Below are 19,635 nucleotides of genomic sequence, written 5' to 3' on the forward strand. Positions count from 1 at the left end.
CCAATCCACCCTAACCTGCACATCCCTGGGCACTATGGGACAATTTCCCATGGCCAACCCACCATAACCTGCATAACCCTGGACATTATGGGACAATTTCCCATGGCCAACCCACCCTAACCTGCACATCCTTGGGACACTATGGGACAATTTCCCACGGCCAATCCACCCTAACCTGCACATCCCTGGGCACTATGGGACAATTTCCCATGGCCAACCCAACCTAACCTGCACATCCCTGGGCACTATGGGACAATTTCCCATGGCCAACCCACCCTAACCTGCACATCCCTGGGCACTATGGGACAATTTCCCATGGCCAATCCACCCTAAACTGCACATCCCTGGGCACTATGGGACAATTTCCCAGTCCCTGAATATTTTTAAGGCAGAGGTGGTTAGGTTGATGATAAACACAGTGCTGAAAGGTTATCAGGGAGTGGGCTAGCAGGAACGGGGAGCAATCAGATCAGCCCTGAGCTGCCTCCCTGATGACGGGCTGAGTGGCCACCTCCTCCCATGTCCCCATGGAAACGGCCAAAGGCAGTGACCACCAGCTCGGAGTGACCGTGATTTGGAGCAGGGGCCAGTAGCTCCCAAAGACAACTTTGGTCCTTACCGCAGCCCGTGGCATTTCTCCAATCTCCGGTCATCACTCCCCGTCTCTGACACTCTGCGGCGTACGATCCAATCGCCTGACACCGCAGCTCCTCGCTCACTCCCACCGCACACAGATCATAGATGCAGTTTTCCTGGGAACTCATCGGGCTCAGCACCGAATGACACCGGTGGAATGGCCCACTGACGTTGCTCAGAACACCGCAGTAACTTTCGGAGCTCAAGAGACGGCGGTCAGAGTCACTGCACCGAATCACCGAGCCCGGATCGTCCGAGCACACAGCCTCGGGATGGGAGATTTTCCAGCTGTTCCCGAACACTGCTGCTGTAGGCAGCGCCGTGCCGTTGGGAGACACAAAATCATCTGCCGGCTCTCCGTTGAAGTTTCCACACAGTCCGCACAGTGATCCCGAATACAGACTGGGAACCATCACCACCGCGTAATGGCTCCAGTCGTAGGACACTCGGAGCCCAAACACCGTCTCCAGCACCGCCGCCGATCCGCTCCGGAAAACACGGACTTTCCCGGATTCTAAACTCACTGGCAAATTGACACTCTCTCCGTTTACCTGGCAACAGAGCAACACAAGATGGAGGTGTGACAGATATAGGGACACAGCAACAACTCACTCTCCCCTCCCCCCAATATCCCTCCCTCAGGATCAGGGATTCTCCCGAAACTCTGCTCTTCCTGGGACACCTCCACCAGGGACCCATTTCTCCAAACCACATTGACTTTATGTGGCTAGGTTAGGGTGGATTGGCCGTGGGAAATTGTCCCATAGTGTCCAGGGATGTGCAGGTTAGGGTGGGTTGTCCATGGGAAATTCTCCCGTAGTGTCCAGTGATTTGAGGTCTGCTGTGTGAGCTATGAGTGATGCATGGTTATTGGGATTGTGTTGTGGGACAGTGGATCAGGGTGGGATGCCTTTCCCAGGGTCAGTGCGCACTCAATGGGCGGAACGGCCTCTTTCTGTTTGTGGGGATTCTAACACTCCCTTTAGCAGAATAATGAATGAGCCAGAGGGTCATTGAGAGACAATCCAGGAGGGAGGGTTACAAACCCCATGGTCAGTGTGGGGGGGCGGCGTGTTGGTTAAGGGGGAGTCTGGAGAGCACACCTCTGGGAGACTGAAATTGGGAATGTGTTTCCCTGGCATTCAGGATCCAGCACAATCCCTCTGATACCCACGATGGGCCGAACATCCTCTCTCTGCTCTGTCAGTGCCAATCCCTCACATTGTCCGCGTGTTTACCTGCACGCTGCCCGTTTGACCCCTCGACACCTGGATCCGATGGCCATACACCTGAACTTCGACCAGACGTGTCCAGGACACAGCCTGGGATCCGCGATGATCATTCTCCACATCAATACTGAATGTGGTCAGGTTCCCAGCCTCTCCACACCATTTACTCAAGGTGTATTTACAAGAGCCTTGGAAATCAAACCTCTTGCCGTCAAAGCTGGTGTAATGGGAGTCACCGGAGGCCAGGCAGGTGCCACGTGCTCTGGGGTAACAGTCCCGTACCCCGTTCACCAGGCGACAATCTTCATGGTGCCCACAGCTGAAAGCGGAACAGCTCATGCCAACACTGGCGTTGAGGCAGCTACATTTCTGACTGCAGCTCTCAGTCAGGATGACACGCTCACCTTTGCTGTAGTAACGACCTTGGAAGGAGCAGCCACACTCAGCGGAGGTCACACACACCCCTCCGCTCAGGAGGTAACCCCTGTCACACTTGCAGCCCTCCACGCACGGCTCGTTGCAAAACAACAGCGCGTTAGGATCAGTGCAAGTGGCTGGGCAGGCGCTAGTGCAGCTCTCGTAGTGACTGCGTGGTGGACACTGCATCTCTGAAACACAAAATGACACGGAGTAAGGGGAATGACAGTCAGTGATCCCAAAGGGAAATCTTTCCCCACAATGTGCCCAGATGTGAAACCATTGCAAGCAGCAATCCATTGCTCTGTTCAGTTTCACTGTCTGCTGTTGAACACAGAGACAGTCCTTATCCCAATGACCTGTCACTAACAGACAGGATGGGATGGACTGGACTCAGCAGAATGCTCAGGCTCCATAAGGTTACACTGCTCTATTCTGACCGGTCACTGCTTGGTAAAGCTGTCTTCAGCAAATCTCTGACTCAGATCCTGGACTTAGATTCCAGAAAGTGTTCGATCGACAGTTACAACAAAGAAACAGGCCCTTTGGCCCAACAATTCCATGCCGACCCTCTGAAGAGTAACCCACCCAGACCCATTTCTCTCTGACTCGTGTACCTAACACTGTGGGTAAATTAGCATGGCCAATCCACCCTAACCTGCACATCCCTGGGCACTATGGGACAATTTCCCATGGCCAATTCATCCTAACCTGCACATCCCTGAGACACGATGGGACAATTCCCCATGGTCAATCCACCCCAACCTGCACATCCCTGGGACCCTATGGGACAATTTCCCGTGGCCAATTCACCCTAACCTGCACATCCCTGGGCACGATGGGACAATTTCCCATGGCCAATTCACCCTAACCCACTCATCCCCGGACAGAATGGGACAATTTCCCATGGCCACTTCACCCTAACCTGCACATCCCTGGACATTATGGGACAATTTCCCATGGTTAATCCACCCTAACCTGCATTTCCCTGGGCACTATGGGACAATTTCCCATGGCCAATTCATCCTAACCTGCACATCCCTGAGACACGATGGGACAATTCCCCATGGTCAATCCACCCCAACCTGCACATCCCTGGGACCCTATGGGACAATTTCCCATGGCCAATTCACCCTAACCTGCACATCCCTGGGCACGATGGGACAATTTCCCATGGCCAATTCACCCTAACCCACTCATCCCCGGACAGAATGGGACAATTTCCCATGGCCACTTCACCCTAACCTGCACATTCCTGGGACACTATGGGACAATTTCCCATGGCCAATCCACCCTAACCTGCATTTCCCTGGGCACTATGGGACAATTTCCCATGGCCAATTCACCCTAACCTGCACATCTCTGGGCACTATGGGACAATTTCCCATGGCCAATCCACCCTAACCTGCACATCCCTGGACACTATGGGACAATTTCCCATGGCCAAACCAACCTAACCTATGCATCCTTGTACACTATGGGACAATTTCCCATGGCCAACCCAACCTAACCTGCACAACCCTGGGCACTATGGGACAATTTCCCGTTGCCAATCCACCCTAACCTGCACACATCTGGTCACTATGGGACAATTTCCAATGGACCCTCCAACCTAACCTGCACATTCCTGGGCTCTATGACAATTTCCCATGGCCAATACACCCAATACAGCACATCCCAGGACTCTATGGGATAATTTTCCATGGCCAATCCCACCCTAACCTGCACATCCCTGGGGCACTATGGGACAATTTCCCATGGCCAATCCACTCTGACCTGCACATCCCTGGACATTATGGCACAATTTCCCATGGTTAATCCACCCTAACCTGCACATCCCTGGACACTATGGGACAATTTCCCATGGCCAATCCACCCTAACCTGCACATCCCTGGGACACTAAGGGACAATTTCCCATGGCCAATCCACCCTAACCTGCACATCCCTGGGCACTATGGGACAATTTCCCATGGCCAACCCACCATAACCTGCATAACCCTGGACATTATGGGACAATTTCCCATGGCCAACCCACCCTAACCTGCACATCCTTGGGACACTATGGGACAATTTCCCACGGCCAATCCACCCTAACCTGCACATCCCTGGGCACTATGGGACAATTTCCCATGGCCAACCCAACCTAACCTGCACATCCCTGGGCACTATGGGACAATTTCCCATGGCCAACCCACCCTAACCTGCACATCCCTGGGCACTATGGGACAATTTCCCATGGCCAATCCACCCTAAACTGCACATCCCTGGGCACTATGGGACAATTTCCCAGTCCCTGAATATTTTTAAGGCAGAGGTGGTTAGGTTGATGATAAACACAGTGCTGAAAGGTTATCAGGGAGTGGGCTAGCAGGAACGGGGAGCAATCAGATCAGCCCTGAGCTGCCTCCCTGATGACGGGCTGAGTGGCCACCTCCTCCCATGTCCCCATGGAAACGGCCAAAGGCAGTGACCACCAGCTCGGAGTGACCGTGATTTGGAGCAGGGGCCAGTAGCTCCCAAAGACAACTTTGGTCCTTACCGCAGCCCGTGGCATTTCTCCAATCTCCGGTCATCACTCCCCGTCTCTGACACTCTGCGGCGTACGATCCAATCGCCTGACACCGCAGCTCCTCGCTCACTCCCACCGCACACAGATCATAGATGCAGTTTTCCTGGGAACTCATCGGGCTCAGCACCGAATGACACCGGTGGAATGGCCCACTGACGTTGCTCAGAACACCGCAGTAACTTTCGGAGCTCAAGAGACGGCGGTCAGAGTCACTGCACCGAATCACCGAGCCCGGATCGTCCGAGCACACAGCCTCGGGATGGGAGATTTTCCAGCTGTTCCCGAACACTGCTGCTGTAGGCAGCGCCGTGCCGTTGGGAGACACAAAATCATCTGCCGGCTCTCCGTTGAAGTTTCCACACAGTCCGCACAGTGATCCCGAATACAGACTGGGAACCATCACCACCGCGTAATGGCTCCAGTCGTAGGACACTCGGAGCCCAAACACCGTCTCCAGCACCGCCGCCGATCCGCTCCGGAAAACACGGACTTTCCCGGATTCTAAACTCACTGGCAAATTGACACTCTCTCCGTTTACCTGGCAACAGAGCAACACAAGATGGAGGTGTGACAGATATAGGGACACAGCAACAACTCACTCTCCCCTCCCCCCAATATCCCTCCCTCAGGATCAGGGATTCTCCCGAAACTCTGCTCTTCCTGGGACACCTCCACCAGGGACCCATTTCTCCAAACCACATTGACTTTATGTGGCTAGGTTAGGGTGGATTGGCCGTGGGAAATTGTCCCATAGTGTCCAGGGATGTGCAGGTTAGGGTGGGTTGTCCATGGGAAATTTTCCCGTAGTGTCCAGTGATTTGAGGTCTGCTGTGTGAGCTATGAGTGATGCATGGTTATTGGGATTGTGTTGTGGGACAGTGGATCAGGGTGGGATGCCTTTCCCAGGGTCAGTGCGCACTCAATGGGCGGAACGGCCTCTTTCTGTTTGTGGGGATTCTAACACTCCCTTTAGCAGAATAATGAATGAGCCAGAGGGTCATTGAGAGACAATCCAGGAGGGAGGGTTACAAACCCCATGGTCAGTGTGGGGGGGCGGCGTGTTGGTTAAGGGGGAGTCTGGAGAGCACACCTCTGGGAGACTGAAATTGGGAATGTGTTTCCCTGGCATTCAGGATCCAGCACAATCCCTCTGATACCCACGATGGGCCGAACATCCTCTCTCTGCTCTGTCAGTGCCAATCCCTCACATTGTCCGCGTGTTTACCTGCACGCTGCCCGTTTGACCCCTCGACACCTGGATCCGATGGCCATACACCTGAACTTCGACCAGACGTGTCCAGGACACAGCCTGGGATCCGCGATGATCATTCTCCACATCAATACTGAATGTGGTCAGGTTCCCAGCCTCTCCACACCATTTACTCAAGGTGTATTTACAAGAGCCTTGGAAATCAAACCTCTTGCCGTCAAAGCTGGTGTAATGGGAGTCACCGGAGGCCAGGCAGGTGCCACGTGCTCTGGGGTAACAGTCCCGTACCCCGTTCACCAGGCGACAATCTTCATGGTGCCCACAGCTGAAAGCGGAACAGCTCATGCCAACACTGGCGTTGAGGCAGCTACATTTCTGACTGCAGCTCTCAGTCAGGATGACACGCTCACCTTTGCTGTAGTAACGACCTTGGAAGGAGCAGCCACACTCAGCGGAGGTCACACACACCCCTCCGCTCAGGAGGTAACCCCTGTCACACTTGCAGCCCTCCACGCACGGCTCGTTGCAAAACAACAGCGCGTTAGGATCAGTGCAAGTGGCTGGGCAGGCGCTAGTGCAGCTCTCGTAGTGACTGCGTGGTGGACACTGCATCTCTGAAACACAAAATGACACGGAGTAAGGGGAATGACAGTCAGTGATCCCAAAGGGAAATCTTTCCCCACAATGTGCCCAGATGTGAAACCATTGCAAGCAGCAATCCATTGCTCTGTTCAGTTTCACTGTCTGCTGTTGAACACAGAGACAGTCCTTATCCCAATGACCTGTCACTAACAGACAGGATGGGATGGACTGGACTCAGCAGAATGCTCAGGCTCCATAAGGTTACACTGCTCTATTCTGACCGGTCACTGCTTGGTAAAGCTGTCTTCAGCAAATCTCTGACTCAGATCCTGGACTTAGATTCCAGAAAGTGTTCGATCGACAGTTACAACAAAGAAACAGGCCCTTTGGCCCAACAATTCCATACCGACCCTCTGAAGAGTAACCCACCCAGACCCATTTCTCTCTGACTCGTGTACCTAACACTGTGGGTAAATTAGCATGGCCAATCCACCCTAACCTGCACATCCCTGGGCACTATGGGACAATTTCCCATGGCCAATTCATCCTAACCTGCACATCCCTGAGACACGATGGGACAATTCCCCATGGTCAATCCACCCCAACCTGCACATCCCTGGGACCCTATGGGACAATTTCCCGTGGCCAATTCACCCTAACCTGCACATCCCTGGGCACGATGGGACAATTTCCCATGGCCAATTCACCCTAACCCACTCATCCCCGGACAGAATGGGACAATTTCCCATGGCCACTTCACCCTAACCTGCACATCCCTGGACATTATGGGACAATTTCCCATGGTTAATCCACCCTAACCTGCACATCCCTGGACACTATGGGACAATTTCCCATGGCCAATCCACCCTAACCTGCACATCCCTGGGACACTAAGGGACAATTTCCCATGGCCAATCCACCCTAACCTGCACATCCCTGGGCACTATGGGACAATTTCCCATGGCCAACCCACCATAACCTGCATATCCCTGGACATTATGGGACAATTTCCCATGGCCAACCCACCCTAACCTGCACATCCTTGGGACACTATGGGACAATTTTTCATGGTCAACCCACTGTAACCTGCATATCCCTGGGCACTATGGGACAATTTCCCATGGCCAATTCAGCCTAACCTGCACATCCCTGGACATTATGGGACAATTTCCCATGGTTAATCCACCCTAACCTGCACATCCCTGGACACTATGGGACAATTTTTCATGGTCAATCCACCCTAACCTGCATATCCCTGGGACACTATGGGACAATTTCCCATGGCCAATCCACCCTAACCTGCACATCCCTGGGCACTATGGGACAACTTCCCAGTCCCTGAATATGTTTAAGGCAGAGGTGGTTAGGTTGATGATAAACACAGTGCTGAAAGGTTATCAGGGAGTGGGCTGGCAGGAACGGGGAGCAGTCAGATCAGCCCTGAGCTGCCTCCCTGATGACGGGCTGAGTGGCCACCTCCTCCCATGTCCCCATGGAAACGGCCAAAGGCAGTGACCACCAGCTCGGAGTGACCGTGATTTGGAGCAGGGGCCAGTAGCTCCCAAAGACAACTTTGGTCCTTACCGCAGCCCGTGGTATTTCTCCAATCTCCGGTCATCACTCCCCGTCTCTGACACTCTGCTGCGTACGATCCAATCGCCTGACACCGCAGCTCCTCGCTCACTCCCACCGCGCACAGATCATAGATGCAGTTTTCCTGGGAACTCATCGGGCTCAGCACCGAATGACACCGGTGGAATGGCCCACTGACGTTGCTCAGAACACCGCAGTAACTTTCGGAGCTCAAGAGACGGCGGTCAGAGTCACTGCACCGAATCACCGAGCCCAGATCGTCCGAGCACACAGCCTCGGGATGGGAGATTTTCCAGCTGTTCCCGAACACTGCTGCTGTAGGCAGCGCCGTGCCGTTGGGAGACACAAAATCATCTGCCGGCTCTCCGTTGAAGTTTCCACACAGTCCGCACAGTGATCCCGAATACAGACTGGGAACCATCACCACCGCGTAATGGCTCCAGTCGTAGGACACTCGGAGCCCAAACACCGTCTCCAGCACCGCCGCCGATCCGCTCCGGAAAACACGGACTTTCCCGGATTCTAAACTCACTGGCAAATTGACACTCTCTCCGTTTACCTGGCAACAGAGAATCACAAGCTGGAGTTGTGACAGATATAGGGACACAGCAACAACTCACTCTCCCCTCCACCCAATATCCCTCCCTCAGGAACAGGGATTCTCCCGGAACTCTGCTCTTCCTGGGACACCTCCACCAGGGACCCATTTCTCCAAACCACATTGACTTTATGAGGCTAGGTTAGGGTGGATTGGCCATGGGAAATTGTCCCATAGTGTCCAGGGATGTGCAGGTTTGGGTGGATTGGCCATGGGAAATTGTCCCATAATGTCCAGGGATGTACAGGTTAGGGTGGATTGGCCATGGGAAATTGTCCCATAATGTCCAGGGATGTGCAGGTTAGAGTGGATTGGTCATGGGAAATTGTCCCCTCGTGCCCAGGATGTGCAGGTTAGGGTGGATTGGCCATGGGAAATTGTCCCATAGTGTCCAGGGATTTGAGGCCAGGTGTGTGAGCTATGAGAGATGCAGGGTTATTGGGATGGTGTTGTGGGACAATGGATCAGGGTGCGATGCCTTTCCCAGGGTCAGTGCGCACTCAATGGGCGGAACGGCCTCTTTCTGTTTGTGGGGATTCTAACACTCCCTTTAGCAGAATAATGAATGACCCAGAGGGTTATTGAAAGACAATCCAGGAGGGAGGGTTACAAACTGCATGGTCAGTGTGGGGGGAGGGCGGCGTGTTGATTAAGGGGGAGTCTGGAGAGCACACCTCTGGGAGTCTGAAATTGGGAATGTGTTTCCCTGGCATTCAGGATCCAGCAAAATCTCTCTGATACCCACGATGGGCCGAACATCCTCTCTCTGCTCTGTCAGTGCCAATCCCTCTCATTGTCCACGTGTTTACCTGCACGCTGCCCGTTTGACCCCTCGACACCTGGATCCGATGGCCATACACCTGAACTTCGACCAGACGTGTCCAGGACACAGCCTGGGATCCGCGATGATCATTCTCCACATCAACGCTGAATGTGGTCAGGTTCCCAGCCTCTCCACACCATTTACTCAAGGTGTATTTACAAGAGCCTTGGAAATCAAACCTCTTGCCGTCAAAGCTGGTGTAATGGGGGTCACCGGAGGCCAGGCAGGTGCCACGTGCTCTGGGGTAACAGTCCCGTACCCCGTTCACCAGGCGACAATCTTCATGGTGCCCACAGCTGAAAGCGGAACAGCTCATGCCAACACTGGCGTTGAGGCAGCTACATTTCTGACTGCAGCTCTCAGTCAGGATGACACGCTCACCTTTGCTGTAGTAGCGACCTTGGAAGGAGCAGCCACACTCAGCGGAGGTCACACACACCCCTCCGCTCAGGAGGTAACCCCTGTCACACTTGCAGCCCTCCACGCACGGCTCGTTGCAAAACAACAGCGCGTTAGGATCAGTGCAAGTGGCTGGGCAGGCGCTAGTGCAGCTCTCGTAGTGACTGTGTGGTGGACACTGCATCTCTGAAACACAAAATGACACAGAGTAAGGGGAATGACAGTCAGTGATCCCAAAGGGAAATCTTTCCCCACAATGTGCCCAGATGTGAAACCATTGCAAGCAGCAATCCATTGCTCTGTTCAGTTTCACTGTCTGCCGTTGAACACAGAGACAGTCCTTATCCCAATGACCTGTCACTAACAGACAGGATGGGATGGACTGGACTCAGCAGAATGCTCAGGCTCCATAAGGTTACACTGCTCTATTCTGACCGGTCACTGCTTGGTAAAGCTGTCTTCAGCAAATCTCTGACTCAGATCCTGGACTTAGATTCCAGAAAATGTTCGATCGACAGTTACAACAAAGAAACAGGCCCTTTGGCCCAACAATTCCATGCCGACCCTCTGAAGAGTAACCCACCCAGACCCATTTCCCTCTAACCTGTGTACTTAACACTGTGGGTAAATTAGCATGGCCAATTCTTCCCAACCTACACATCCCTGGGCACTATGGGTAAATTAGCATGGCCAGTTCATCTTAACCTGCACATCCCAGGACACTATGGGACAATTTCCCATGGTCAATCCACCCTGACCTGCCCATCCCTGGACACTATGGGACAATTTCCCACGGCTGATCCACCATACCCTGCACATCTCTGGGCACTATGGGACAATTTTCCATGGCCAATCCACCCTAATCTGCACATCCTTGGACGCTATGGGACAATTTCCCATGGCCAATCCAACCTAACCTATGCATCCTTGTACACTATGGGACAATTTCCCACGGCTGATCCACCCTAATCTGCACATCCCTGGACGCTATGGGACAATTTCCCATGGCCAATCCAACCTAACCTATGCATCCTTGGACACTATTGGACAATTTCCCATGGCCAATCCACCCTAACCTGCACATCCCTGGACACTATGGGACAATTTCCCATGGCCAATCCACCCTAACCTGCACATCCCTGGACACTATGGGACAATTTCCCATGCCCAACCCACTCTAACCGGCACATAAATGGACACGGTGGGAAAATTTCCCATGGCCAATCCACACTGACCTACCCATCCTTTGTGACTATGGGACAATTTCCCACAAACAATCCACCCTAACCTGCACATCTCTGGGCACTATGGGACAATTTCCCATGGCCAATCCACCCTCATCTGCACATCCCTGGACGCTATGGGACAATTTCCCATGGCCAATCCAACCTAACCTATGCATCCTTGTACACTATGGGACAATTTCCCATGGCCAACCCACCCAAACCTGCACATCCCTGGGCACTATTGGACAATTTCCCATGGCCAATCCAACCTAATCTGCACATCCCTGGACACTATTGGACAATTTCCCATGGCCAATCCAACCTAACCTATGCATCCTTGTACACTATGGGACAATTTCCCATGGCCAACCCAACCTAACGTGCACAACCCTGGGCACTATGGGACAATTTCCCGCGGCCAATCCACCCTAACCTGCACACATCTGGTCACTATGGGACAATTTCCAATGGACCCTCCAACCTAACCTGCACATTCCTGGGCTCTATGACAATTCCCCATGGCCAATACACCCAATACAGCACATCCCAGGACTCTATGGGATAATTTTCCATGGTCAATCCCACCGTAACCTGCACATCCCTGGGGCACTATGGGACAATTTCCCATGGCCAATCCACTCTGACCTGCACATCCCTGGCACTATGGGACAATTTCCCATGGCCAACCCAACCTAACCTGCACATCCCTGGGCACTATGGGACAATTTCCCATGGCCAACCCACCCTAACCTGCACATCGCTGGGCACTATAGGACAATTTCCCATGTCCAATCCACTCTGACCTGCACATCCCTGGACACCATGGGACAATTTCCCATGGCCAATCCACCCTAACCTGCACATCCCTGGGCACTATGGGACATCTTCCCAGTCCCTGAATATGTTTAAGGCAGAGGTGGTTAGGTTGATGATAAACACAGTGCTGAAAGGTTATCAGGGAGTGGGCTAGCAGGAACGGGGAGCAATCAGATCAGCCCTGAGCTGCCTCCCTGATGACGGGCTGAGTGGCCACCTCCCCCCATGTCCCCATGGAAACAGCCAAAGGCAGTGACCACCAGCTCGGAGTGACCGTGATTTGGAGCAGGGGCCAGTAGCTCCCAAAGACAACTTTGGTCCTTACCGCAGCCCGTGGTATTTCTCCAATCTCCGATCATCACTCCCCGTCTCTGACACTCTGCTGCGTACGATCCAATCGCCTGACACCGCAGCTCCTCGCTCACTCCCACCGCGCACAGATCATAGATGCAGTTTTCCTGGGAACTCATCGGGCTCAGCACCGAATGACACCGGTGGAATGGCCCACTGACGTTGCTCAGAACACCGCAGTAACTTTCGGAGCTCAAGAGACGGCGGTCAGAGTCACTGCACCGAATCACCGAGCCCGGATCGTCCGAGCACACAGCCTCGGGATGGGAGATTTTCCAGCTGTTCCCGAACACTGCTGCTGTAGGCAGCGCCGTGCCGTTGGGAGACACAAAATCATCTGCCGGCTCTCCGTTGAAGTTTCCACACAGTCCGCACAGTGATCCCGAATACAGACTGGGAACCATCACCACCGCGTAATGGCTCCAGTCGTAGGACACTCGGAGCCCAAACACCGTCTCCAGCACCGCCGCCGATCCGCCCCGGAAAACACGGACTTTCCCGGATTCTAAACTCACTGGCAAATTGACACTCTCTCCGTTTACCTGGCAACAGAGAGTCACAAGCTGGAGGTGTGACAGATATAGGGACACAGCAACAAATCACTCTCCCCTCCCCCCAATATCCCTCCCTCAGGAACAGGGATTCTCCCGGAACTCTGCTCTTCCTGGGACACGTCCACCAGGGACCCATTTCTCCAAACCACATAGACTTTATGTGGCTAGGTTAGGGTGGATTGGCCGTGGGAAATTGTCCCATAGTGCCCAGGATGTGCAGGTTAGGGTGGATTGGCCATGGGGAATTGTCCCATCGTGTCCAGGGATGTGCAGGTTAGGGTGGATTGGCCATGGGAAATTGTCCCATAGTGTCCAGTGATTTGAGGCCAGGTGTGTGAGCTATGAGAGATGCAGGGTTATTGGGATTGTGTTGTGGGACAATGGATCAGGGTGCGATGCCTTTCCCAGGGTCAGTGCGCACTCAATGGGCGGAACGGCCTCTTTCTGTTTGTGGGGATTCTAACACTCCCTTTAGCAGAATAATGAATGAGCCAGAGGGTCATTGAGAGACGATCCAGGAGGGAGGGTTACAAACCCCATGGTCAGTGTGGGGGGAGGGCGGCGTGTTGGTTAAGGGGGAGTCTGGAGAGCACACCTCTGGGAGACTGAAATTGGGACTGTGTTTCCCTGGCATTCAGGATCCAGCACAATCCCTCTGATACCCACGATGGGCCGAACATCCTCTCTCTGCTCAGTCAGTGCCAATCCCTCACATTGTCCGCGTGTTTACCTGCACGCTGCCCGTTTGACCCCTCGACACCTGGATCCGATGGCCATACACCTGAACTTCGACCAGACGTGTCCAGGACACAGCCTGGGATCCGCGATGATCATTCTCCACATCAATGCTGAATGTGGTCAGGTTCCCAGCCTCTCCACACCATTTACTCAAGGTGTATTTACAAGAGCCTTGGAAATCAAACCTCTTGCCGTCAAAGCTGGTGTAATGGGGGTCACCGGAGGCCAGGCAGGTGCCACGTGCTCTGGGGTAACAGTCCCGTACCCCGTTCACCAGGCGACAATCTTCATGGTGCCCACAGCTGAAAGCGGAACAGCTCATGCCAACACTGGCGTTGAGGCAGCTACATTTCTGACTGCAGCTCTCAGTCAGGATGACACGCTCACCTTTGCTGTAGTAACGACCTTGGAAGGAGCAGCCACACTCAGCGGAGGTCACACACACCCCTCCGCTCAGGAGGTAACCCCTGTCACACTTGCAGCCCTCCATGCACGGCTCGTTGCAAAACAACAGCGCGTTAGGATCAGTGCAAGTGGCTGGGCAGGCGCTAGTGCAGCTCTCGTAGTGACTGTGTGGTGGACACTGCATCTCTGAAACACAAAATGACACGGAGTAAGGGGAATGACAGTTAGTGATCCCAAAGGGAAATCTTTCCCCACAATGTGCCCAGATGTGAAACCATTGCAAGCAGCAATCCATTGCTCTGTTCAGTTTCACTGTCTGCTGTTGAACACAGAGACAGTCCTTATCCCAATGACCTGTCACTAACAGACAGGATGGGATGGACTGGACTGAGCACAATGCTCAGGCTCCATAAGGTTACACTGCTCTATTCTGACCGGTCACTGCTTGGTAAAGCTGTCTTCAGCAAATCTCTGACTCAGATCCTGGACTTAGATTCCAGAAAGTGTTCGATCGACAGTTACAACAAAGAAACAGGCCCTTTGGCCCAACAATTCCATACCGACCCTCTGAAGAGTAACCCACCCAGACCCATTTCTCTCTGACTCGTGGACCTAACACTGTGGGTAAATTAGCATGGCCAATCCACCCTAACCTACACATCCCTGGGCACTATGGGACAATTTCCCATGGCCAATCCACCCTAACCTGCACATCCCTGGGCACTATGGGACAATTTCCCATGGCCAATTCACCCTAACCTGCACATCCCTGGGCACTATGGGACAATTTCCCATGGCCAATCCACCCTAACCTGCACATCCCTGGGCCCTATGGGACAATTTCCCATGGCCAATCCACCCTAACCTGCACATCCCTGGGCACTATGGGACAATTTCCCATGGCCAATTCACCCTAACCTGCACATCCCTGGGCACTATGGGACAATTTCCCATGGCCAATCCACCCTAACCTGCACATCCCTGGGCACTATGGGACAATTTCCCATGGCCAATCCACCCTAACCTGCACATCCCTGGGCACTATGGGACAATTCCCCATGGCCAATCCACCCTAACCTGCACATCCCTGGGCACTATGGGACAATTTCCCATGGCCAATTCACCCTAACCTGCACATCCCTGGGCACTATGGGACAATTTCCCATGGCCAATTCACCCTAACCTGCACATCCCTGGGCACTATGGGACAATTTCCCATGGCCAATCCACCCTAACCTGCACATCCCTGGGCACTATGGGACAATTTTTCATGGTCAATCCACCCTAACCTGCATATCCCTGGGACACTATGGGACAATTTTCCATGGCCAATCCACCCTAACCTGCATATCCCTGGGACACTATGGGACAATTTTCCATGGCCAATCCACCCTAACTTGCACATCCCTGGAAATATGGGGCAATTTATCATCATGGAGAATGTTTTGCTGGAAAAACACAGCCGTTCATCATATTCGTGGAGCAGGAGAGTTGATGTTTTGAGCAAATGCTCTTCATCTGAAATGAGGCTTTAGGCCAGAGGGTACTGAGAGATAAATGGGAGGAGGGTGGGGGGGCATGGATGCTGCAGGAGGCAAGGCAGCTGAGAATGCAATATGTAGATGAAGGTGGGGGTAATGGTGATAGGTCGGAGAGGAGGATGGAGCAGATAGGTGCAAAGGAAGATGGACAGGTCAAGAGGGCAGTGCTGAGGTGAAAGATTGGCTTTGGGATAATGTGGGGAGAGGGGAATTGATGAAACTGGTGAAATCCATGTGATCTTGTTTGGCTGGAAGTTCCCGTAGCGGAAGACGAGGTGTCCCTCCTCCAGGCGTCGGCTGGTACGGTGTTGGTGAGGGAGGAGGCCCAGAACCTGCATGTCCTTGGGGGAGTGGGAGGGGAAATTAAAATGTTTGGTCACAGGGCAGTGGGGTTTTACATGCGTGTGTCCCAGAGATGTTCTCTGAAGAGTTCCGCATGGAGGTGTCCTGTCTCCACTGTATAGAGGAGGCCACATTGGGAGCAACGGATACAGTGGATGACATGTGTGGAAGTGCTGATAAAACTTTTACAGATGTGGAAGGCTCCTTTGGGGCCTTGGATGGAGGTGAGGGAGGAGGTGTGGGCACATATTCAGCACTTCCTGTGATGGTAGGAGACAGTGCTGGGAGGGGAGGGTGGTTGTAGACTTGACAAGGGAGGGAATGGTTTCTCCGGAATGCAGATTGGGATGGGGAGGGTAATCTATCCCTGGTGATGGGGTCTGTTTGAAGGTGGTGAATCTGGCAGAGGATTTAGCCCTGGACACTATGGGAAATTTCCCATGGCCAATCCACTCTAACCTGCACATCCCTAGACACTATGGGACAATTCCCTACGGCCAACCCACCCTAAGTGCACATCCCTGGGCACTATGGGACAATTTCCCATGGCCAACCCACCCTAAGTGTACATCCCAGGGCACAATGGGACAATTTCCCATTGCCAATCCACCCTAATCTACACACCCTAATTAATACCTCAATGGAACTAATTTAGGTAAAGGGGCAGTACAGAGAGATCTGGGTGTTCTTGTACACCAGTCAATGAAGGTAAGCATGCAGGTACAGCAGGCAGTGAAGAAGGCTAATAGCATGCTGGCCTTCATAACAAGAGGGATTGAGTATAGAAGCAAAGAGGTGCTTCTGCAGCTGTACAGGGCCCTGGTGAGACCACACCTGGAGTTTTGTGTACAGTTCTGGTCTCCAAATTTGAGGAAAGACATTCTGGCTATTGAGGGAGTGCAGCGTAGGTTCACGAGGTCAATTCCTGGAATGGCAGGATTACCTTACACTGAAAGACTGAAGCGACTGGGCTTGTATACCCTTGAGTTTAGAAGACTGAGAGGGGATCTGATTGAGACATATAAGATTATGAAAGGATTGGACACACTGGAGGCAGGAAACATGTTTCCGCTGATGGGTGACTCCCAAACCAGAGGACACAGCTTAAAAATATGGGCTAGACCATTTAGGACAGAGATGAGGAGAAACATCTTCACCCAGAGAGTTGTGGCTGGGTGGAATGCTCTGCCCTAGAGGGCCGTGGAGGCCCAGTCTCTGGATTCATTTAAGAAAGAGTTGGATAGAGCTCTCAAGGATAGTGGGATCAAGGGTTATGGAGATAAGGCAGGAAGCGGATAATGATTAGGAATGATCAGCCATGATCATATTGAATGGCGGTGCAGGCTCGAAGGGCTGAATGGCCTACTCCTGCACCTATTGTCTATTGTCTATTGCCTATCCCCGGACACTATGGGACAATTCCCCATGGTCAATCATTGGGACATTATGGGACAATTTCCCATGGTGAATCCACCCTAACCTACACATCCCTAGGATTCTATGCCACAATTTCCCATGGCCAACCCACCCTAACCTGCACATCCCTGGACACTATGGAACAATTTCCCATGCCCAATCGACCCTAACATGCATATCTCTGGGGACTATTGGACAATTTTCTAAGGCCATTCCACCCTAAAATAGACATCCCTGGCACACTATAGGACAATTTCCCATGGCCAACTCAGCTAATCTGCACATCCTTGGGCACTACAGGACAACTTCCCATGGCCAATTCACCCTAACCTGCACATCCCTGGGCACTATGGGACAATTTCCCATGACCAATCCACCCTAACCTGCACATCCCTGGGCACAATGGGACAATTTCCTATGGTCAATCCACTCTAACCTACACATCCCTGGGCACTATGGGACAATTTCCCATGGCCAACTCATCTAATCTGCACATCCTTGGGCACTACAGGACAATTTCCCATGGCCAATCCACCCTAACCTGCACATCCCTGGGCACAATGGGACAATTTCCTATGGCCAATCCACTCTAACCTACACATCCCTGGGCACTATGGGACAATTTCCCATGGCCAACCCACCCTAAGTGTACATCCCAGGGCACAATGGGACAATTTCCCATTGCCAATCCACCCTAATCTACACACCCTAATTACTACCTCAATGGAACTAATTTAGGTAAAAGGGCAGTACAGAGAGATCTGGGTGTTCTTGTACACCAGTCAATGAAGGTAAGCATGCAGGTACAGCAGGTAGTGAAGAAGGCTAATACCATGCTGGCCTTCATAACAAGAGGGATTGAGTATAGAAGCAAAGAGGTGCTTCTGCAGCTGTACAGGGCCCTGGTGAGACCACACCTGGAGTTTTGTGTACAGTTCTGGTCTCCAAATTTGAGGAAAGACATTCTGGCTATTGAGGGAGTGCAGCGTAGGTTCACGAGGTCAATTCCTGGAATGGCAGGATTACCTTACACTGAAAGACTGAAGCGACTGGGCTTGTATACCCTTGAGTTTAGAAGACTGAGAGGGGATCTGATTGAGACATATAAGATTATGAAAGGATTGGACACACTGGAGGCAGGAAACATGTTTCCGCTGATGGGTGACTCCCAAACCAGAGGACACAGCTTAAAAATATGGGCTAGACCATTTAGGACAGAGATGAGGAGAAACATCTTCACCCAGAGAGTTGTGGCTGGGTGGAATGCTCTGCCCTAGAGGGCCGTGGAGGCCCAGTCTCTGGATTCATTTAAGAAAGAGTTGGATAGAGCTCTCAAGGATAGTGGAATCAAGGGTTATGGAGATAAGGCAGGAAGCGGATAATGATTAGGAATGATCAGCCATGATCATATTGAATGGCGGTGCAGGCTCGAAGGGCTGAATGGCCTACTCCTGCACCTATTGTCTATTGTCTATTGCCTATCCCCGGACACTATGGGACAATTCCCCATGGTCAATCATTGGGACATTATGGGACAATTTCCCATGGTGAATCCACCCTAACCTACACATCCCTAGGATTCTATGCCACAATTTCCCATGGCCAACCCACCCTAACCTGCACATCCCTGGACACTATGGAACAATTTCCCATGCCCAATCGACCCTAACATGCATATCTCTGGGGACTATTGGACAATTTTCTAAGGCCATTCCACCCTAAAATAGACATCCCTGGCACACTATAGGACAATTTCCCATGGCCAACTCAGCTAATCTGCACATCCTTGGGCACTACAGGACAACTTCCCATGGCCAATTCACCCTAACCTGCACATCCCTGGGCACTATGGGACAATTTCCCATGGCCAACTCAGCTAATCTGCACATCTTTGGGCACTACAGGACAATTTCCCATGACCAATCCACCCTAACCTGCACATCCCTGGGCACAATGGGACAATTTCCTATGGTCAATCCACTCTAACCTACACATCCCTGGGCACTATGGGACAATTTCCCATGGCCAACTCATCTAATCTGCACATCCTTGGGCACTACAGGACAATTTCCCATGGCCAATCCACCCTAACCTGCACATCCCTGGGCACAATGGGACAATTTCCTATGGCCAATCCACTCTAACCTACACATCCCTGGGCACTATGGGACAATTTCCCATGGCCAACC

At 52.5% G+C, this 19,635-nt stretch overlaps 4 protein-coding genes across 4 annotated transcripts; all 4 read right to left on the reverse strand.

Annotated features, from left to right (window-relative positions):
- Positions 1-464: 464 nt before the first annotated feature.
- On the reverse strand, positions 465-1,778 carry LOC132808768 (alpha-tectorin-like). The gene is made up of 2 exons (XM_060822216.1): positions 1,683-1,778; positions 465-1,187 (listed from the first exon to the last, which is right to left on the reverse strand). Exons 1-2 carry the CDS (start codon positions 1,776-1,778, stop codon positions 465-467), a joined length of 819 nt encoding a protein of 272 aa, XP_060678199.1.
- A 75-nt stretch (positions 1,779-1,853) lies between these two features.
- LOC132808769 (IgGFc-binding protein-like) lies at positions 1,854-2,471 on the reverse strand. The gene has a single exon (XM_060822217.1). It carries the CDS (start codon positions 2,469-2,471, stop codon positions 1,854-1,856), a length of 618 nt encoding a protein of 205 aa, XP_060678200.1.
- A 2,196-nt stretch (positions 2,472-4,667) lies between these two features.
- On the reverse strand, positions 4,668-5,981 carry LOC132808770 (alpha-tectorin-like). Its single transcript, XM_060822218.1, has 2 exons — positions 5,886-5,981; positions 4,668-5,390 (listed from the first exon to the last, which is right to left on the reverse strand). The coding sequence occupies exons 1-2, from the start codon at positions 5,979-5,981 to the stop codon at positions 4,668-4,670; spliced, it is 819 nt and encodes a 272-aa protein (XP_060678201.1).
- Positions 5,982-6,056: 75 nt separating this feature from the next.
- On the reverse strand, positions 6,057-6,674 carry LOC132808771 (IgGFc-binding protein-like). Its single transcript, XM_060822219.1, has one exon. It carries the CDS (start codon positions 6,672-6,674, stop codon positions 6,057-6,059), a length of 618 nt encoding a protein of 205 aa, XP_060678202.1.
- Positions 6,675-19,635: the final 12,961 nt, after the last annotated feature.

Source organism: Hemiscyllium ocellatum (assembly GCF_020745735.1).
Source record: "Hemiscyllium ocellatum isolate sHemOce1 chromosome 38 unlocalized genomic scaffold, sHemOce1.pat.X.cur. SUPER_38_unloc_4, whole genome shotgun sequence".
Classification (NCBI taxonomy): domain Eukaryota; kingdom Metazoa; phylum Chordata; class Chondrichthyes; order Orectolobiformes; family Hemiscylliidae; genus Hemiscyllium; species Hemiscyllium ocellatum.